This window comes from Lepidochelys olivacea (assembly GCF_965140295.1).
Source record: "Lepidochelys olivacea isolate rLepOli2 genome assembly, chromosome: 11".
Lineage (NCBI taxonomy): Eukaryota > Metazoa > Chordata > Testudines > Cheloniidae > Lepidochelys > Lepidochelys olivacea.
Genome location: NC_140421.1, coordinates 37014050 through 37030619, shown reverse-complemented (window position 1 = coordinate 37030619; position 16570 = coordinate 37014050). Strand labels below are relative to the sequence as shown.

The 16570-nt window shown below is 39.1% G+C and overlaps 1 protein-coding gene across 4 annotated transcripts in view; it reads left to right on the top strand.

Annotated features, from left to right (window-relative positions):
• The window catches only part of LOC311528423 (sodium channel protein type 1 subunit alpha-like), a gene marked incomplete at its 5' end in the record, with an annotated part of 180082 nt that overhangs the window by 104148 nt on the left and 59364 nt on the right, over positions 1 to 16570 (top strand). For 3 of the 4 annotated variants that reach the window (XM_084643443.1, XM_084643442.1, XM_084643440.1), the window contains 10 exons: positions 1213 to 1276; positions 2010 to 2151; positions 3048 to 3254; positions 3944 to 4243; positions 5056 to 5436; positions 6597 to 6729; positions 8182 to 8420; positions 11216 to 11389; positions 12001 to 12357; positions 13219 to 13698. In XM_084643443.1, coding sequence (XP_084499569.1) covers positions 1213 to 1276; positions 2010 to 2151; positions 3048 to 3254; positions 3944 to 4243; positions 5056 to 5436; positions 6597 to 6729; positions 8182 to 8420; positions 11216 to 11389; positions 12001 to 12357; positions 13219 to 13698 — 2477 coding nt within the window. The remainder of the gene's footprint in view (positions 1 to 1212; positions 1277 to 2009; positions 2152 to 3047; positions 3255 to 3943; positions 4244 to 5055; positions 5437 to 6596; positions 6730 to 8181; positions 8421 to 11215; positions 11390 to 12000; positions 12358 to 13218; positions 13699 to 16570) is intronic. The other variant, XM_084643441.1, reaches the window with a different exon arrangement.

The window sequence follows — 16570 nt, the reverse complement described above, 5'->3', positions numbered from 1 at the left end:
TTGTCACACCCAGGTATTGCTCCAATCTCTCACCTGAGTTTAGTGGTACTTTCAGTTGGCCTAGCTGGGACAGCTGGGGTCTGTGTTAGAGCTCAGGTTCTATGTTCACTCAGGCTGTTAACTCACCCACTTTTCACTGAGGATGCAGGCTAAATCACTTGAGTGCTAATAGTCCTTCAGTGCCTTGCAACAATTCCCCTTGTGTGCGCAAAAGGACAGACAGGTTCTCCCACAATTCACTGGGTAAGAATCATAGAGCAGCTCAGCTTTCCGTAGCACAAAGAACCATGGGATATGACACACACAAGTGAGTATAGCACCTGTGAGGACACAGTAACTTGAGTATGGCTTTGCATTGTGGCTGCTCACACCTGGGCTAGGCTAACCCTGGTGCTCAGACCGGTGTGCTGGTCACCTAGGCTAACTCTGCAATGAAAGCATACCTACATTGTTTAGAGTGGCTGACAGTTGTGGAATTATTGGTTGATCTTAAACTTATTAGTCTCTAATGACTAGCTGCCTCTGACAGCTACAGTTATTTGTAGATGCAACAGTTGAGGACTCGGTAATGCTAGTCAAAAAAATAATGGCTCATTAAATCAGACTAGCCAAAATCTTTTAAAATAGGGTAAATTCTATCTACTAAAACAAATAAATACAAAATAAAGTTCCAAAAAATGTTAAATGCTTCATTGCACATTTGAAAGGAAAAATGTACAGTTAATTCAGCTCTAACAGCATCTATCAGGATTCTTGATGCTATTTGACACATTGACAGTCTAAATTAAAGATACCAATTTTCTGGCAATTTATATTGTCGTTTCGATTTTATGTTCATGTTGAAGAAATCATTTATGCTGGTTTAAAATTGAATTGTGAAAATAATCTTAACATTCTGATGAATAAAGCAATAGTAATAATGTATCAGGTTACTTTGTTTTAGTCAAATGTATTATTTTTGAATTTTGGTGCTCAAATGTGTAAATGTGTAGTTCAGCCCCTTAATTCCTCTGAGGTAAAATCAGACCAGTCAAAAACTATCCACCGTCATAAAAATGTTTCATAAAACTGTTCAAGTTGTACGTGGTAGAATTACTCATGTAAAGTAAAGGACTGGGTTTATTCAACATTGTTTAAATGAGTTCAGTATGTAGTGGTGGAAGATTTATGTAGTAATTTCTTACAGTTTTATGAAAATTATTTTCTAAACAGGTAATTTTTACGTTCTGGAAGGGCAAAACGATGCTCTGCTTTGTGGAAATGGCTCAGATGCAGGGTAAGGACATGTTTCATGACTTTTTATTGTACTATGTAGGAAAAGGATGCAGCATATTCAGATAAGTATCCTGGAATAATTTGATTGACCAGCTGAATGAAATATCTGCCATGTCACATTAGATGTGTTATTGGGATTTGATTCTAGATGTCTGATCCCGGACTTGAGTTCCCAATCATAGCTAGCTGATCTGGTCAGGAGAGGTCAGTTTATTCTTCACTGGGTAGCCAATTCAAAGACGCTTAATAGTAACACATGTTTCTGGCTGCTTGAGAAGTAACAGAAGTACCAGTTAGGAAGGCATAAATGCCTCAACAGTCCGTGCTGCATATGTGCTGATTGATGAAGAATATCAGGCTATTGCAAGGGTGAGTGAAGAATATGGAGACAGACATTTGAAGGTGAAAATACTATTAATCAAGGAATTTACATTGTGTTTTAGAGTAAAGACTAAATAGCTGACAGTTTGGTAGTAAGGCAATACGCAAGTGTTGCTAAGAAACAAAATGCAAATAGAAAATGCCCTTCTGCAGAATTGTGATGTTATACACAATTTGTCAGCTGTCTTTAAATGTAATTTTATAGAGTAGAGCTCTGTCCAACTGCTAGGAGTTCCTGTCTGATGAAGTGACCAAAAACAGCACTTCATAATCCCAAACTTCTATCAGGACCTAGCATCCACTGATATTAGAATAATTGTAAAAGATAACACCTAATATCTCTCCTTTTGTAGTCAATGTCCAGAAGGATATATATGTGTGAAAGCTGGTAGAAATCCCAACTATGGCTACACAAGTTTTGACACATTCAGCTGGGCATTCTTGTCACTGTTTCGACTGATGACTCAGGACTACTGGGAAAACCTTTATCAGTTGGTGAGAACATTTTGTGAAACAAAGACTAAGTATTTTTATACTATCAAATTATACAAGGAGTTTAATATCAGTTCTATTACATCTCTCATATAATCTGATGATGATGGATTCCTACAAAATGAAAAGTAGGTGATGGTAGCGGGGTGGTTACCCGCTCCACCCCTGTGGGGCTTAAAAGCCAGCCCTGGGAGAGACCCAGGGCTGAGGGCAAGAAAAGCTAGGCTGATTGGGGAAATGGCTGCAGCTGGGCCATGCCCCAATCAGGCCACAGCTGGGCCTATAAAGGGGCTGCTAGACTGAAGCTTAGCCAGAGTCTCTCTCCCTCCCTGTTCAGAGAGGGAAGGGCCTGGCTGCAGGTACCTGAGGGAATACCTAGATTGGAGCAGGGCTGAGGGGAAAAGGCCAGGGGAGCTCTGGCCTGGAAAACCGCAGGCTGTGAGGCTTAGGTTAGGGCCTATTAGGTACTGCGGTTGCGAGGGGGAAGCCCACGGGTAAACAGAGGCTGCAGGTTCAAACCCCCTTGCCTGTGATAAGTGGCTGATACACTGCAGTCTGCCCTGGGGAGCAGGGCTAAGCGATGACTGGCAGTAGCCAAGACTGAGGTGCGGTGGGGGTAGTGGGTGGGAGTTTCCTGGGGAGGGGAGACCCTCAGGGATTGTTTGGGTTTACTGCCAGGGGACAGCACCCCATTGGGAGGAGGCATCGGGTCCTGGGAGGGACTGGGGCTGGCAGTAAGGCGGATCACCAGATGGCAGAGGGTGCTCCCGAGGCTGATGAGCTAATTCTCAAGGACAACCAGCAGGAGGTGCCACTGGGTGCGTCCTGCTCTATTACAGTGATTAATTCACATAGTAACATTAACAAGTTAATAAATCTGTATTTATTATTACTTCCAGACACTACGTGCTGCTGGCAAAACATACATGATATTTTTTGTTCTGGTGATTTTCCTGGGCTCTTTCTATCTGATTAACTTGATCCTGGCTGTTGTTGCTATGGCCTATGAAGAGCAGAATCAAGCAAACATGGAAGAAGCAGAACAGAAAGAGGCAGAATTTCAGCAAATGCTTGAACAGCTGAGAAAGCAACAAGAAGCAGCTCAGGTGTAGTTGTGATTTTATATATTTATCAGTTAAATTGTTTATCATATTGTAATCTTGTATTAGTGCATCCAAATGAGTTTTCTATAGATATTGGTCATCAGATTTAGAATGGGTTTAGAGCCCTGTGTTATTAAGTATTCCCTAAAACAATGGGTAGGCCCACTCTGTCTTCAAGAACAGAGCCGGCTCAGATGTTTTCATTGCTGGAAATAAAGACATTTTGCTGTGAGCAACCCAGAGGAGACTTCAAAAAAATGTATGCACTATTTGTTTGTTTGTTTGAGGATTTGTATTCCATAGCATATACAATGTGGTCACAGAGTATATTCCTTGGAAACCTTATATTTAAGAAGAGAAGCAATATGTGAAGGGTGGGGGGACAGATATGGTCAGAATCTGCACATATTTAGGCAACAGGTATCTGCTATGCCATAGGAAACACTCTGTGACTTTAGCAAGCGGTAAGGATACAGAAAAGAGGTGAGAGAAAATCTCTGAGAAGAAGACAGCTACCTGAAAGTCTCAATGTGCAAAGGCTGCACCAGCCAAAGACTGGACTAGAAAGTTCTCTAGAAGTGAAATTAAAAAGTTTGATGTTTTAGTGTGCTGCCTAGTAATAATGATATGTAGCTATTATGTGCTTTTCATTGGTAGATCTAATAATAGAAGTATTTATTGTGATATGGCAGGCAGCAGCAGTAGCAGTAGCAACAGCCTCTGCTGGATCAAGAGATCCCAGCGCAGAAGGCGGAATAGGGGGACTGTCAGAAAGTTCTTCTGATGCATCAAAGTTGAGTTCAAAGAGCGCTAAAGAGAGGAGGAACAGAAGGAAGAAGAGAAAGCAGAAAGAACAATATGGAGGAGAAGAGAAGGATGAAGATGAATTTCAAAAATCTGAATCAGAAGGCAGCATCAGAAAGAAAACTTTCCGATTTTCCATTGAAGGGAACAGACTGACATACGAAAAAAAGTATTCGTCCCCCCACCAGGTACTGTATAAAGTGGTGTTAGTTCTAAAGTGTATTAGAAGCATCAGGGGCTTTCAAAAATTGTTGCAGTATTACAGGTATAACAGTGTGACTTGTCTACATGAAGAAGGAAGACACCGAACTTTTATTTAATCCTAACTATCTTTATTGTTGCTGGTGTTTCAAGAAAATTTTACCTAACTGATATAGACAACTTCTTGAAAAAAATCCATATAGAATTTAATGCAGAATAGTTTTTCTATAGAATTTGTAAATCAGAATATAATATGTAATAGGGAATTATATCCCTGTAATTGAATTCCATATGTTGGTTTAAAAATTCTATAAAAATATATTCTCTGTTCAATATTATAGTATTGTTTTAGAGTAATTGCCATAGAGCCCTATTGGTTTCATTACCTATTAAATATAGAACTTGTCCATAAGTATATCCATGGATTTTATTTGTACTTGACTAATGTTTCCAGATCTTGCTTAAGTATGTAGAGGATGCTATGTTTGTCTGTTCTGTTCTCATTTTATACCAGTTATCTTGCTGATCCATACCACAAATCTCATTGGCTTCAACAGGAGCTGGGGTGGCTCAGGTTCAGTTTTTGTTTTATTAATTCACAAATAGTGGATTTTAAATTTACAAAGCAAGTTCAGTGAAATTAATGCATATTAAAATCTGAAAGCAGAATTTGGTTCCTGGAAAAGATTATTAATTTATTTATGAAAACAACTTCTACAACATGTTAACTCCATTTTTATAAAAAAAAATATAGGGTTTAAGGGTTTCAGCTAATAATTATATTTTTATTTTCTTACAGTCTTTGCTGAGCATTCGTGGCTCCCTGTTTTCTCCAAGGCGCAACAGCAAAACGAGTCTTTTCAGCTTCAGAGGTCGAGCAAGGGATATAGGATCAGAAAATGACTTTGCTGATGATGAACACAGCACTTTTGAAGATAATGATAGCAGAAGAGATTCTCTTTTTGTGCCACGCAGACATGGTGAACGGCGCAACAGTAATATTAGTCAGGCCAGTAGGTCATCCAAGGTCCAGGCGGTGTTTCCAGCGAATGGGAAGATGCATAGCACTGTAGATTGCAATGGAGTAGTTTCCCTGGTTGGTGGACCATCTGTTCCTACGTCGCCTGTTGGACAACTTCTGCCAGAGGTGATAATAGATAAACCAGCTACTGATGACAATGTAAGGAAGATTTAAATAGCTCAGGCATGGTGGTCTTTTCTTACTGCACCAGCCTGTATTTTCTACAGAATGGAATTCCTTAGGAATAATCCTGGCTGGCCAAGCTATGAATGTTCCTGCATCTTGTAAAACCTTTAATATACTAACAAAATAAGTTTGAAATTTAAGTATTTACCTGCAAAAATTCTCAGAGCTAACAAGAAAAAAATCAAATTAATGTGCAAGTATCTGTCTATTATATACCCATAAAAATAGGGTAGAACTTATTGTAGCTATTAAAAATTTCTATCTGGCCACATTGGATAAGATTTCAACTTACTATACAAATAAAAAGGGTATATAATAAAGTGAATTCAGTCAATATGACCCTGAATTTGTTGTAGATCATTTTGATAACATTGGACTTTTTCAGCTCATTGCAATATAATAGTATACATTCAGCACTACCATATATGTTTTCATTCTTATGCGCTTTCCCCCTTTTTTGATGTAGGTCTCTAGTATAGAAAATAAACTAAACAGTTATTTGAGGCATCACATTCATGCGCCCACCTTCAAAAACAAAAATGTCTGTGTGCACATGTGTTGTAATCTATGTGTATATACAGATAACCAGATATTTTTAGAGACATTCTGCTATCTTATTTCAAGGTTGTCCACTTAGAGTACTTGGGAGTACACCGGCATGTGGAAGCATGACTAAATCAGACTTTTTTTATTTGTTGCTATTTAAGACTGGATGGATACCTTATAATTTTACAACGAGACGTTTTATAAGTAGTAGTAAACATCTGCAAATTGAAAACATTTTACAATAATATGTTGGTTTTCAATATGTTTGACTCATTTCTCATAACTGAGATTTAGAGAGTTTGAATAATTATTCAATTTCATATTTCTCTCCCACAAACTTCATGTTATGTATTAAACTGAGGATTTCTAGTAACTGACTGTGCTGGAGGACAAGTGATTCAATTGAAAAAAATTCTTTAATATATTTTGAAAATGCTAGGTTAATACAATAAGTAAGAAAAGTCTTGCATGATAAATTAAATTGCATGAAGCATGTATTCCTTCACATTTAGAAATTCAATGTATATAGTATTTGCTTATTATATCGCTCAAGATGATGATCCTATCCATTATTATTCTGTTTGCAGGGCATGACTACTGAAACAGAAACAAGAAAGAGAAGATCCAGTTCCTTTCATGTTTCTATGGATTTTCTGGAAGACCCTGCTCAAAGAGAGAGGGCAATGAGTATAGCTAGCATACTCACAAATACTATGGAAGGTGTGTAAAATATTGAATTTAAAATGTTAGTGTATTTTCAGTGAACTTCAGAAACTTTCATTTGAAACTAAAACAATAATTTTAGATATGTGCATATTAACCTGATATTGTCCCTCTATACCAGTGGCGCTGGAAAATGTTTAGTAAGTTGGGGTGCTGAAAGCCAGCCCCCGTACTTTTGTCCACACCCCACCCCTCCAAGCTGAGGCTGGGAGCAGGGCTGTGTCTCTGGGAGTGGGGGACCTGGACAGAGGTAAGGGGACCAGGGTGGGTATGGGGCCAGGAACAGAGCCCTGGGCAGGGGATGGCAGCCAGGACCCCACATGCGGGGCAAGGAGCAGAGCTCTGGCTGTGGGGCCTGGCGCAGGACCCTGGGAGTGGAGCCCTGGAAGCAAGTGGCTGAGTTTGGGGCTCTGGGTATGTGGCCAGCGACTGGAGAGCGGGGCCAGTGACCAGAACCTGAGCCCCAGGTGCGGGGTTAGGGAGCAGAATGCGGGGCGGAGGGGTCAGGAGCGGGGCCCTGGGCATGGGGCTGGCACCAGGACCTGAGCCCCAGGCACAGGACCTGGGGAGTGGAGTCCCAGGCAGAGAGCTAGGAGCAGGGCCCCAGGTGCGGAGCCAGCAACAGGGGAGTGGGGCACAAGGCCAGCCCCCAGGACCTAATCACCCCTCCCTCTGCCCCCCACACCTCTACTTCCTGCACCTATGCTCTCAGAAAATATTTCTAGGTAGACTAAAAACTCCCAATCAATGTGTTTGTCTCACATTACTTAGTGAGACTTTTGTGTCATTGTTTTTTGACCATTCCATGTCATGTGGTCACAAAGCGCTGATTTTGCTATTATAAAACTTATCATAGCTGCAAAAATCCATATCACTGTGCACAAAGCGGCTGCATAAGTATGTATGTTTTTGTGCTCAGGTAAGAATTTCTTTTCAAGTAGATGAATATTTAATGGGCATACCTGCTATATCAGGAGTTCTCAACCTTTTTCTTTTTGAGGCCCCCCCACAGCATGCTGTTAAACTCCCTGGTCCGCCAGTGCCACAACTTTTTTTTTTTCTGCATATAAAAACCAGGGCCAGCATTAGCTGGTAGCAAGCATGGCAATTGCCCGGGGCTCCACGCCACAGGAGCCCCATGAAGTTAAATTGCCTAGGCTTTGGTTTGAGCCCTGAGTGGTGGGGTTCAGGGCCACGGGCTTCAGCCCTGCATGATGGGGCTTTGGCTTTCTGCCCTGGGTCCCAGAGAATCTAACACTGACCCTGCTTGGCGGATCCCTTGAAACCTGCTCATGGCCCCCCACAGGGGACCCTGGACCCCTGGTTGAGAACCGCAGTGCTATACCATTCTCTGAAAATATGGCTAGAGGATTTCGAAGAGGTCTCTGACACTGTAGTATGGCATGCAGATATTTTACATTTTATATTTTTTTACCCATTTGTCCTTAGAACTTGAAGAATCAAGACAGAAATGCCCACCATGCTGGTACAAATTTGCAAACATTTTCTTAATATGGGACTGCAGTCCACATTGGTTAAAAGTAAAACATATTGTCAATTTAGTTGTGATGGACCCATTTGTTGATCTCGCTATTACTATTTGCATTGTTTTAAATACACTATTTATGGCCATGGAACATTATCCAATGACTGAAGAATTCAGTAATGTACTTTCTGTTGGAAACCTGGTAAGTCTTCCAGTTTGTCTTGTGACATGTTGTTTTTGCTTATTTGTTTGGTTTTGAAGGAGATATATCTGTATTATAGCTTTAAGCAGGAATTTCTTCTTTTTTTTTTTTAACTGATTTAGTTGTCCTTTAGGTCTGTATTTCACTAAATTTTTGGAGCTCCCACCTTCAATCCTTTCTCAAGACATATAGATTAACAGTATAAAGTAATATTTTGTTTAATACATCACTTGGCAAATCTATTGAATCATCTCAGGTTTAATCTATTCAAACCTCCTTGACATGTTTGAATTTCATCTTCATATCAATATATACAAATATGCTTTTCTGTAGTTTCTTCAGGCACATCTATTGAAAGGTAGTATTTCCAGAAATTTATCTTAAAACACTCAGAAACAACAATTTTCAGTATGGAAGTGTAGTTTCCTAAAATGTATCTCTGTAGGTTTTCTCATTGTAAATGGCCATCAGATTGGTTAGTAACCTGGCAGTGCTATGGTTAGTATAAATTAAGAAGTTTGTCAGTTGGTTCTCTGCAGCTCTAAAGCATTTAAATTAAGAGGTTGGATCATGTAAACATATTTAAACACTTGAAAGTACAGTTCTACTTTTATTTCAAGAATAGATTTCATGTAATGTGTGTCTTTATCATTTTTATTTCTGCAATGTGAAGGAAATATATTTTAAAACATGTAAATAACTGCAATACTAGATGATGCAGAATTAGCAGGCAGGCAAAAAACCTGATTCTCTATACTTCAAATAATATACTTTGCGTTAAGAACAGGACATTTTATATGACAATCACATGATAAACCATAAAATGTGGTGGTCTAGAATTGTATATTTTGTTTCCCATCCAAGGAAATGTCTTCTAACCTTGGTTGGTGAGAGTATTCTACATTATATAATTTGATATATATATATCATTGCAAAGTGTAAGTGTGAAAGGGGGACAATGTTTATGAATTTGCCAAGGTGCCAGTTAGATTTCAGCTTTAAAATCTAACAAACTGGGTTCATCAATATAGAATGGAATTTAATAGGATATCTCCTTTTCCTTGCATCCAGGGAGTGTAAGCTTAATTTTTTTTTTTTAATGCTGGGTTCTTTTCAAGTCAACTTTTAACTTGAACAATATTTTTCAAATCAGGACACTTGCTTATTTTTAACTAACCCATAATTAATAAATTACTTAAAACCACATTAATATACAATCACTAGTTCATCACTCAAGTGTAGACGACAAATGTTTTAGATGTGTACTGCACACATAATAGTCTTATAAGCAATTATCACAGTCTAGAGTTGAGTTATATCAAAGAGCAATGTAAATTACCATGATTGCTTATTAAACTGAGTTATGATCATCAGTTCTTTAGTACCCAACATATTTATCACACTTCCAAGAATGCCCTTGTCTCTAAGACACTTTAAAGCTTTAGGCGCTGACTTTTATTTTTCCCTGGGGGTGCCTCACCCTTGTTCTGCCTGAAGCCCTGCCCTCACTTCACTCCTTCCCCTGAGGCCCCGCCCTTTCTCTGCCTTGGCTGATCTTAGGGTCCTTAGACAAAGTGTCTCACATGATGTGAACCATTTTTTATCGGATTTTCTTCCTAGGTGGGTCCTTTTTTGGGGAATAAACAGAGATGGATAGTTTTTCTAATTGCTGAGGGCCAGAAGGACTCAGTAGTTAATCATTCTATATATATCCCTTACAAAAGCTTAATTGGAAATGAAGTTAGTGTGCCTAAACTACCTATAATATTAAATGCTGCCATAATCCTGTTTACGATCTAATATGCATTGAAATCAAGGAGAAGACTCCTGGGCAGATCCCCACCTGATGTAAATTGTTGATCTTGCTAGATCTTGTGAAATTAGGCCATATAAGAGCACATCTTTATAGTGTCATTAATATCCCAACAATAGTGTTCTAGGGAGAGTAGCATGTAATTTCTTGGAAATAATTCTATTGCATAATGTGCAAATAAAATTGGGGACATTCCTTGTGCTGTGGAAAAAAGAGCTTGGCGTTCTAATAGTTAGGGTGACCATATTTTCCCAAAGGGAAAGTGGGACACTGCACGGGGCCGGGTGAGGCCTCACTCTACCTCCCCGCATGCAGAGCTGTTCCAAGACCGACCCCCCCCCCCCCGCTGCCCACTCGTGCATGGCTGGCCTGAGCCACTCTCCCGAGCCTTCCCTCCCGTGCAGGGTTGACGTTGCCACTCCTCGCTCCCGCACGTTCCTCCGTGCCCCACTATGGGTAGCACCCCACTTTTTTGGCAAAACTGTTTGCTGTTGCCAACTGGTCATCAGATGGCAAGAAAAAATGAGACAAATTCCCAGTTTTGCCCAAAAAAATTGGGACAGCCAGGACAGGGTTTAAAAAAGGTACTATCTCCTACAAAATAGGATGTATGGTCACCCTAAATAGTCTTAAAATTGTATTATAAACCAGAAGCTTAAGTAATTTGTTTCCTGAAAAATTAAATCAAATGAAAAGAAGATTCAGTACTTGTTCTGTGATGGAGTTTCTATCGGAAGCTGTGTATAAGATGTCCCTATGATCATTCTTTTAAAAGCAACAAATTTTAAACACTAATAATGAAGCACTAAATAAAATAATTTGACCTGCCTTCGATTATTTTAGGGATTTAAATTTAAGGATTTTTGTGAATAGCCATTCTAAATAATGGTCATTGAAGATATGTAGCTGGAATGTAAAATCTGCACAAATACTGGAAATATTAAATTTTCCAACTGAATAATAAATTGCCTTTTGAATGTAGGTCTTCACTGGGATCTTCACAGCAGAAATGTTTCTGAAGATAATTGCCAAGGATCCTTATTATTATTTCCAAGAAGGCTGGAATATTTTTGATGGTTTTATTGTAACACTTAGTTTGGTTGAACTTGGTCTTGCAGATGTTGAAGGACTATCAGTTCTCCGATCATTCAGATTGGTAAATATATTAATAAAACGTTATTGCAAGTTACAATTACAGGCTTTGTTGCAGTAATATTTTAATTCAACTTTTGTGTCTTAACAAGATACCTTAAGGTCATTGTGACCCTGATCCAGAAATGTGATCCACTTATATGTACCCCTGTGACATGCAGTGTCGTCCTATTGTCTTTAGTGGGGACTCTGCAGGAATCCATATTAATACATTCCAATGTAGGAGTGGGGCCTATTTCCAAATTTTTATTGCGAATACTTACTTCAGGTATTCACAATGAAGAAACAAATGGACTCACTGAATATCTTTCTTGTGCTCTTATTGATATTATCAGAATGGATCTCTTCTTTATGTACACACAGGTAGGTAGGTAACCTTGAAGTTCTGTGGCATCTGAGGTAACACTGAATCCGAGATTCTAAGTTGCATGAGGTGTCTCTGGGCTTTTACATCCTTGATCCAAGACTATGCTCTTGGGGTACCAAGTTGTAAAAGTCTGCAGCATTTTCGTCATTGGCAGCAATACTTTTTTCACGAACTAATTTGTAAAACACTTTTTTGTATCTCCGTTAAAATCAGTACTAACAATACCTTTTTTTTTTTTTTTTTTTCAGTTACGAGTTTTCAAATTGGCAAAATCTTGGCCAACACTGAATATGCTGATAAAGATTATTGGTAACTCAGTTGGGGCTCTGGGAAATTTGACCTTGGTGCTGGCCATCATTGTCTTCATTTTTGCTGTGGTTGGTATGCAGTTGTTTGGTAAAAACTACAAGGAATGTGTCTGCAAAATTGCAAGTGACTGTGTACTTCCACGCTGGCACATGCAAGACTTCTTCCACTCTTTCTTGATAGTATTCCGAGTGTTGTGTGGAGAATGGATAGAGACTATGTGGGACTGTATGGAGGTTGCAGGCCAAGCTATGTGCCTTACTGTCTTCATGATGGTCATGGTGATTGGAAATCTAGTGGTATGTAATCAAAATGTTTCAAAGATTTATTCTGAAAAAAATTCAATCTTGCAATCCAATGAGAATCCTGGCCCCACCTCAAAAAATCACTTAAGCATGTGACTTCAGTTGAACGACTCTTAAAATTATGCTTAAAATTAATATTAAGTGCTTTGCTGGATTGGAAACAGAATACTACACACCTTGTAGGATCAAACTCATGATATATAATTATAGAGTGAGCTTATGTTTTTTTTGTTTGTTTTTTGCTATTTGCAAATACAGTGTGCTTCAAATAATGTTCAGCCTGTGCATTTTTTATAAACTTTTTCCAACGTATTATTATGTGTCCGGTCATGTAAAACACATGGTATAGTTTCTGCTCTCTGATTGGAGAAGTGAAACTTTTTAAACAGGATGATAAAGAATAACAAACTTCCTGTCTGAATTTTTGACTAAAATTTTTGTGCCAATATTTTTGTAAACTTTTGGGATTCAAAAGCATTTTCACAAATACTTGCCAGTTGTCTGTTTTGTGATTGGTGAATAATATGGTCCTATGAATCATATCAAACCATATGTAGGTCTTTCATTTGTCATAATATTTGTGAATCTCTTTTTTACTATATAACTTTCCCTTCAAATCATCATGCATTAGAAAAAGGTGGTTTATAATTCAAGTGTTTTAGTGCAAGCTTATTAAAGATATAACACTCCATTTATTCTAAAAACACAGTTCTTGGGTTGTTTGGGTTGGTTTGGTTTGTCTGTCTGAAACGCTGGTCCTTTAGACACATACTTCACATAGCTTTAGAAAGTATTCTAGCACAAAATTATTTCCACTGAGATAAATCTAGGAATTCCTTTTCTATCCTGTTCCAGGTTCTGAACCTATTTTTGGCCTTGCTACTGAGCTCATTTAGTGCAGACAACCTTGCTGCCACTGATGATGATAATGAAATGAATAATCTCCAGATTGCTGTAGCAAGAATTGAGAAGGGAATAGATTATGTTAAAAGAAAAGTACGTGAATTCATCCAAAAATCCTTCATTAAAAAACAAAAAGCTTTAAATGAAATCAAACCACTTGAAGAACTAAACAAAAAAGACAGCTGCATTTCTAATCATCTAACAGTGGAAATAAACAAAGACCTTGATTATCTTAAAGATGGCAATGGAACTAGTGGCATAGGCACAGGCAGCAGCGTGGAAAAATATATCATTGATGAAAGTGATTACATGTCGTTCATAAACAACCCAAGCCTCACTGTGACAGTACCGATTGCTGTTGGAGAATCAGATTTTGAAAATTTAAATACAGAAGAGTTTAGCAGTGAGTCGGATCTGGAAGAAAGCAAAGAGGTATTTAAATACTGCTTATATAATTGTTTTTAATATTGTGATTTTTTTGTTTTTTCTTTCAGCATGAACTAGTCTAGTTGAGCACGGTATAAAAACCTATATAGAATAGACTATATGGACAAGTGAGTATAATATAGGTGGGAATACTTAACTCATGGTTACTGACAGGAGACATAAGGCTCAATTCATCTGTATGCCAGGTCTGAGCTTGGCTCAGAGAATGGCGGGTGGGAACAAGGGTGACTGGGGTAGTCTTATACAACTTTTGGTCCTTCCCTATTCTGAAATGTTTCAGGGCCACTTCAGCTCGCCAAACAGGCTAGAGAAGCCTAAAAGCTATATGTAGTTATAAGAAGCCCATTGCAACAACGGGCAACAGATAAAGCATAGCAGTGCTCCCGGAACACATCCAACAACAAAGCTCCTGTTAGGAGTAGTGTATAAACTAGCTCTCTGCCACTCAGGGAAGGCCCTACATTATGGGAGCTTCCTGGGAGCCACAATGCAGGGATGAACTGGGCCCAAAGAATAGATACATTTTTCATGGAAAAAGTTCTCTTTAGCTTTCTGAATGATCATCCTTTTTCAGACCAAGAGTCCAATAAAATTATGTTTAAGTTCAGGTTATCTGATGTACTACAAAACCATTTAGTTGTTAAAGCTGAAAAATAAAGCCAGTGGAAGAACACAAGATACCATAAATGTTTTTTACAAAGTAATGAATTAAATACTAGAATTGCAGTATAGTCAAACAGAACAGTCTGCACTTGCTCAGCCATTTTGACCAAATGCCATCATTTTTAATAAACAAACTACAATAGGTAAACAAATGGGAACGCACATAGGGTTGAATTCTAGCCATACTGATGTCAATGGGAGTTTTCAAGAGTAACAGCCGTGTTAGTCTGTATTCGCAAAAAGAAAAGGAGTACTTGTGGCACCTTAGAGACTAACCAATTTATTTGGGCATAAGCTTTCGTGAGCTACAGCTCACTTCATCGGCTGCATACTGTGGAAAGTGCAGAAGATCTTTTATACACACACAGCATGAAAAAATACCTCCCCCCCCCCACCCCACTCTCCTGCTGGCAATAGCTTATCTAAAGTGACCACTCTCCTTACAATGTGTATGATCAAGGTGGGCCATTTCCAGCACAAATCCAGGGTTTAAGAAGAACGTCGGGGGGGGGGGGGAGCGGTTTTAGGAAAAAACAAGGGGAAATAGGTTACCTTGCATAATGACTTAGCCACTCCCAGTCTCTATTCAAGCCTATTTCCCCTTGTTTTTTCCTAACCCCACCCTGCCCCTCCCCCCCCATAAAGCAGTTTAGAGCAGTCCCTGGGACTACCCTGACCATATCTACTGGTGATGATATTGTCACCATTTCCCAGTTAATACCTGAGGTATTGATAACCAGCTCCCATTTTGCTGTTAAAGATGGAACAATTTAAATAGTGGTCAAATTTAGGTAAAACTATTCCTCCCAGCATCACACACACACCTCTGCATAATGTACCTAGATGCAATATAAGAGGTCACAGGAGGAGCAGTTCCTTCCTGAACCCCACAGATGTTTGATATGGCTAAAGCATGAGATCTAATGACTTTTCATTAGTTTATCTTCTTAGCTAACTTGAAAGTAAGTAGGCTGTCATAAGTGAAAATGAACAATCCTGGAAAGGCTGTGGAATGACATGCAAATTACTTTTATCTGTGAAACTGATAAAATCCTGGATTTATGCAACAGTAAAACACAAAGAAGAGTTGTGAAAACTATATAAAGTACAATAAATAATGCAAAGTTCAACAAGCAACTGGAATCTGTCTTTTTTTATAGTTCTATATATAATTCTTTCTGATAGTAATACCATGAATGAGGCAGAACATCAGGAATCTGTTGGCTCCTTGCTTCCCGCTTCCTCACCTCAGCTAAGAACTATATACACTCTGACACCAGAGGGCTTTTAAGCTAAGGTCCCAATCCTGTAAACAGTTATGTATGTGCTTACTTTTATTACCCTAATTCGCTCAGCTGATTTCAGTGGGATTATTCTCTGTAATAAAATTAAGCGAGTGCACAAGGGTTTACAGGATTAGTGCATACGCCCTGTTTCTGCAAACATGGTAATAAACACCAGGCTTGGTAGTAAGTGTTTGCATGGATCTATCCCAGGAAAAGGAAAATAAACTACATTTAAGATGTCACCTGTGGAGGATTCTCACTCCTGCATCTTGTGACTCCAAGTGAAAATCATTCAGGAAACTCCCAACTTAAAGATTTTGGCCCTCTGGGGCACTCTAGGCCAGTTGGAAGGTTTTCGCTAGTGGAACACTGTCCCAGCACACAGGTTTTTCTGGTGTGGTCGTGCCTCACACATTCTTCACAACCAATGCCCTTCTGGTTGCTTTGCACTGTAAGATGAGCAGAGGTGCCTTCAGGAATTCAGTGCCTTAGTGTCTAAACAACTCAGGGCATTTCCAGGTATTTCAGCAGCATCTCCTTTAAAGCATGGCTGCACATTCCAGGATCCTATGGTCCATTTTTTGGCAAGTCTCTCAGAGAAGTTCATGTTTGATACGTCACAGTTCAACCTGGTTGCATTAACTTTCCTCTTATACAAGATGAAGGGAAGTTACCTCCCAGGATGCGATGCTGAGGGATGTGTATGATGCAGGAATAATATTGAATTGTGGTGCTAAATTTTCCCTTCTTGAGAACTGACATAGGGAGGCAACAGGGCACAGAACTTTGCCTCATCATGTGTAAAGGGGCTTCCCTCCTTGCCAGCATGACTGAATGATACTTTTGCCTCCACTTTCTTTCCTCTCTCAGGTATGTGAACTCTTGGGTGGATCCAGAGTTTTCTGGAT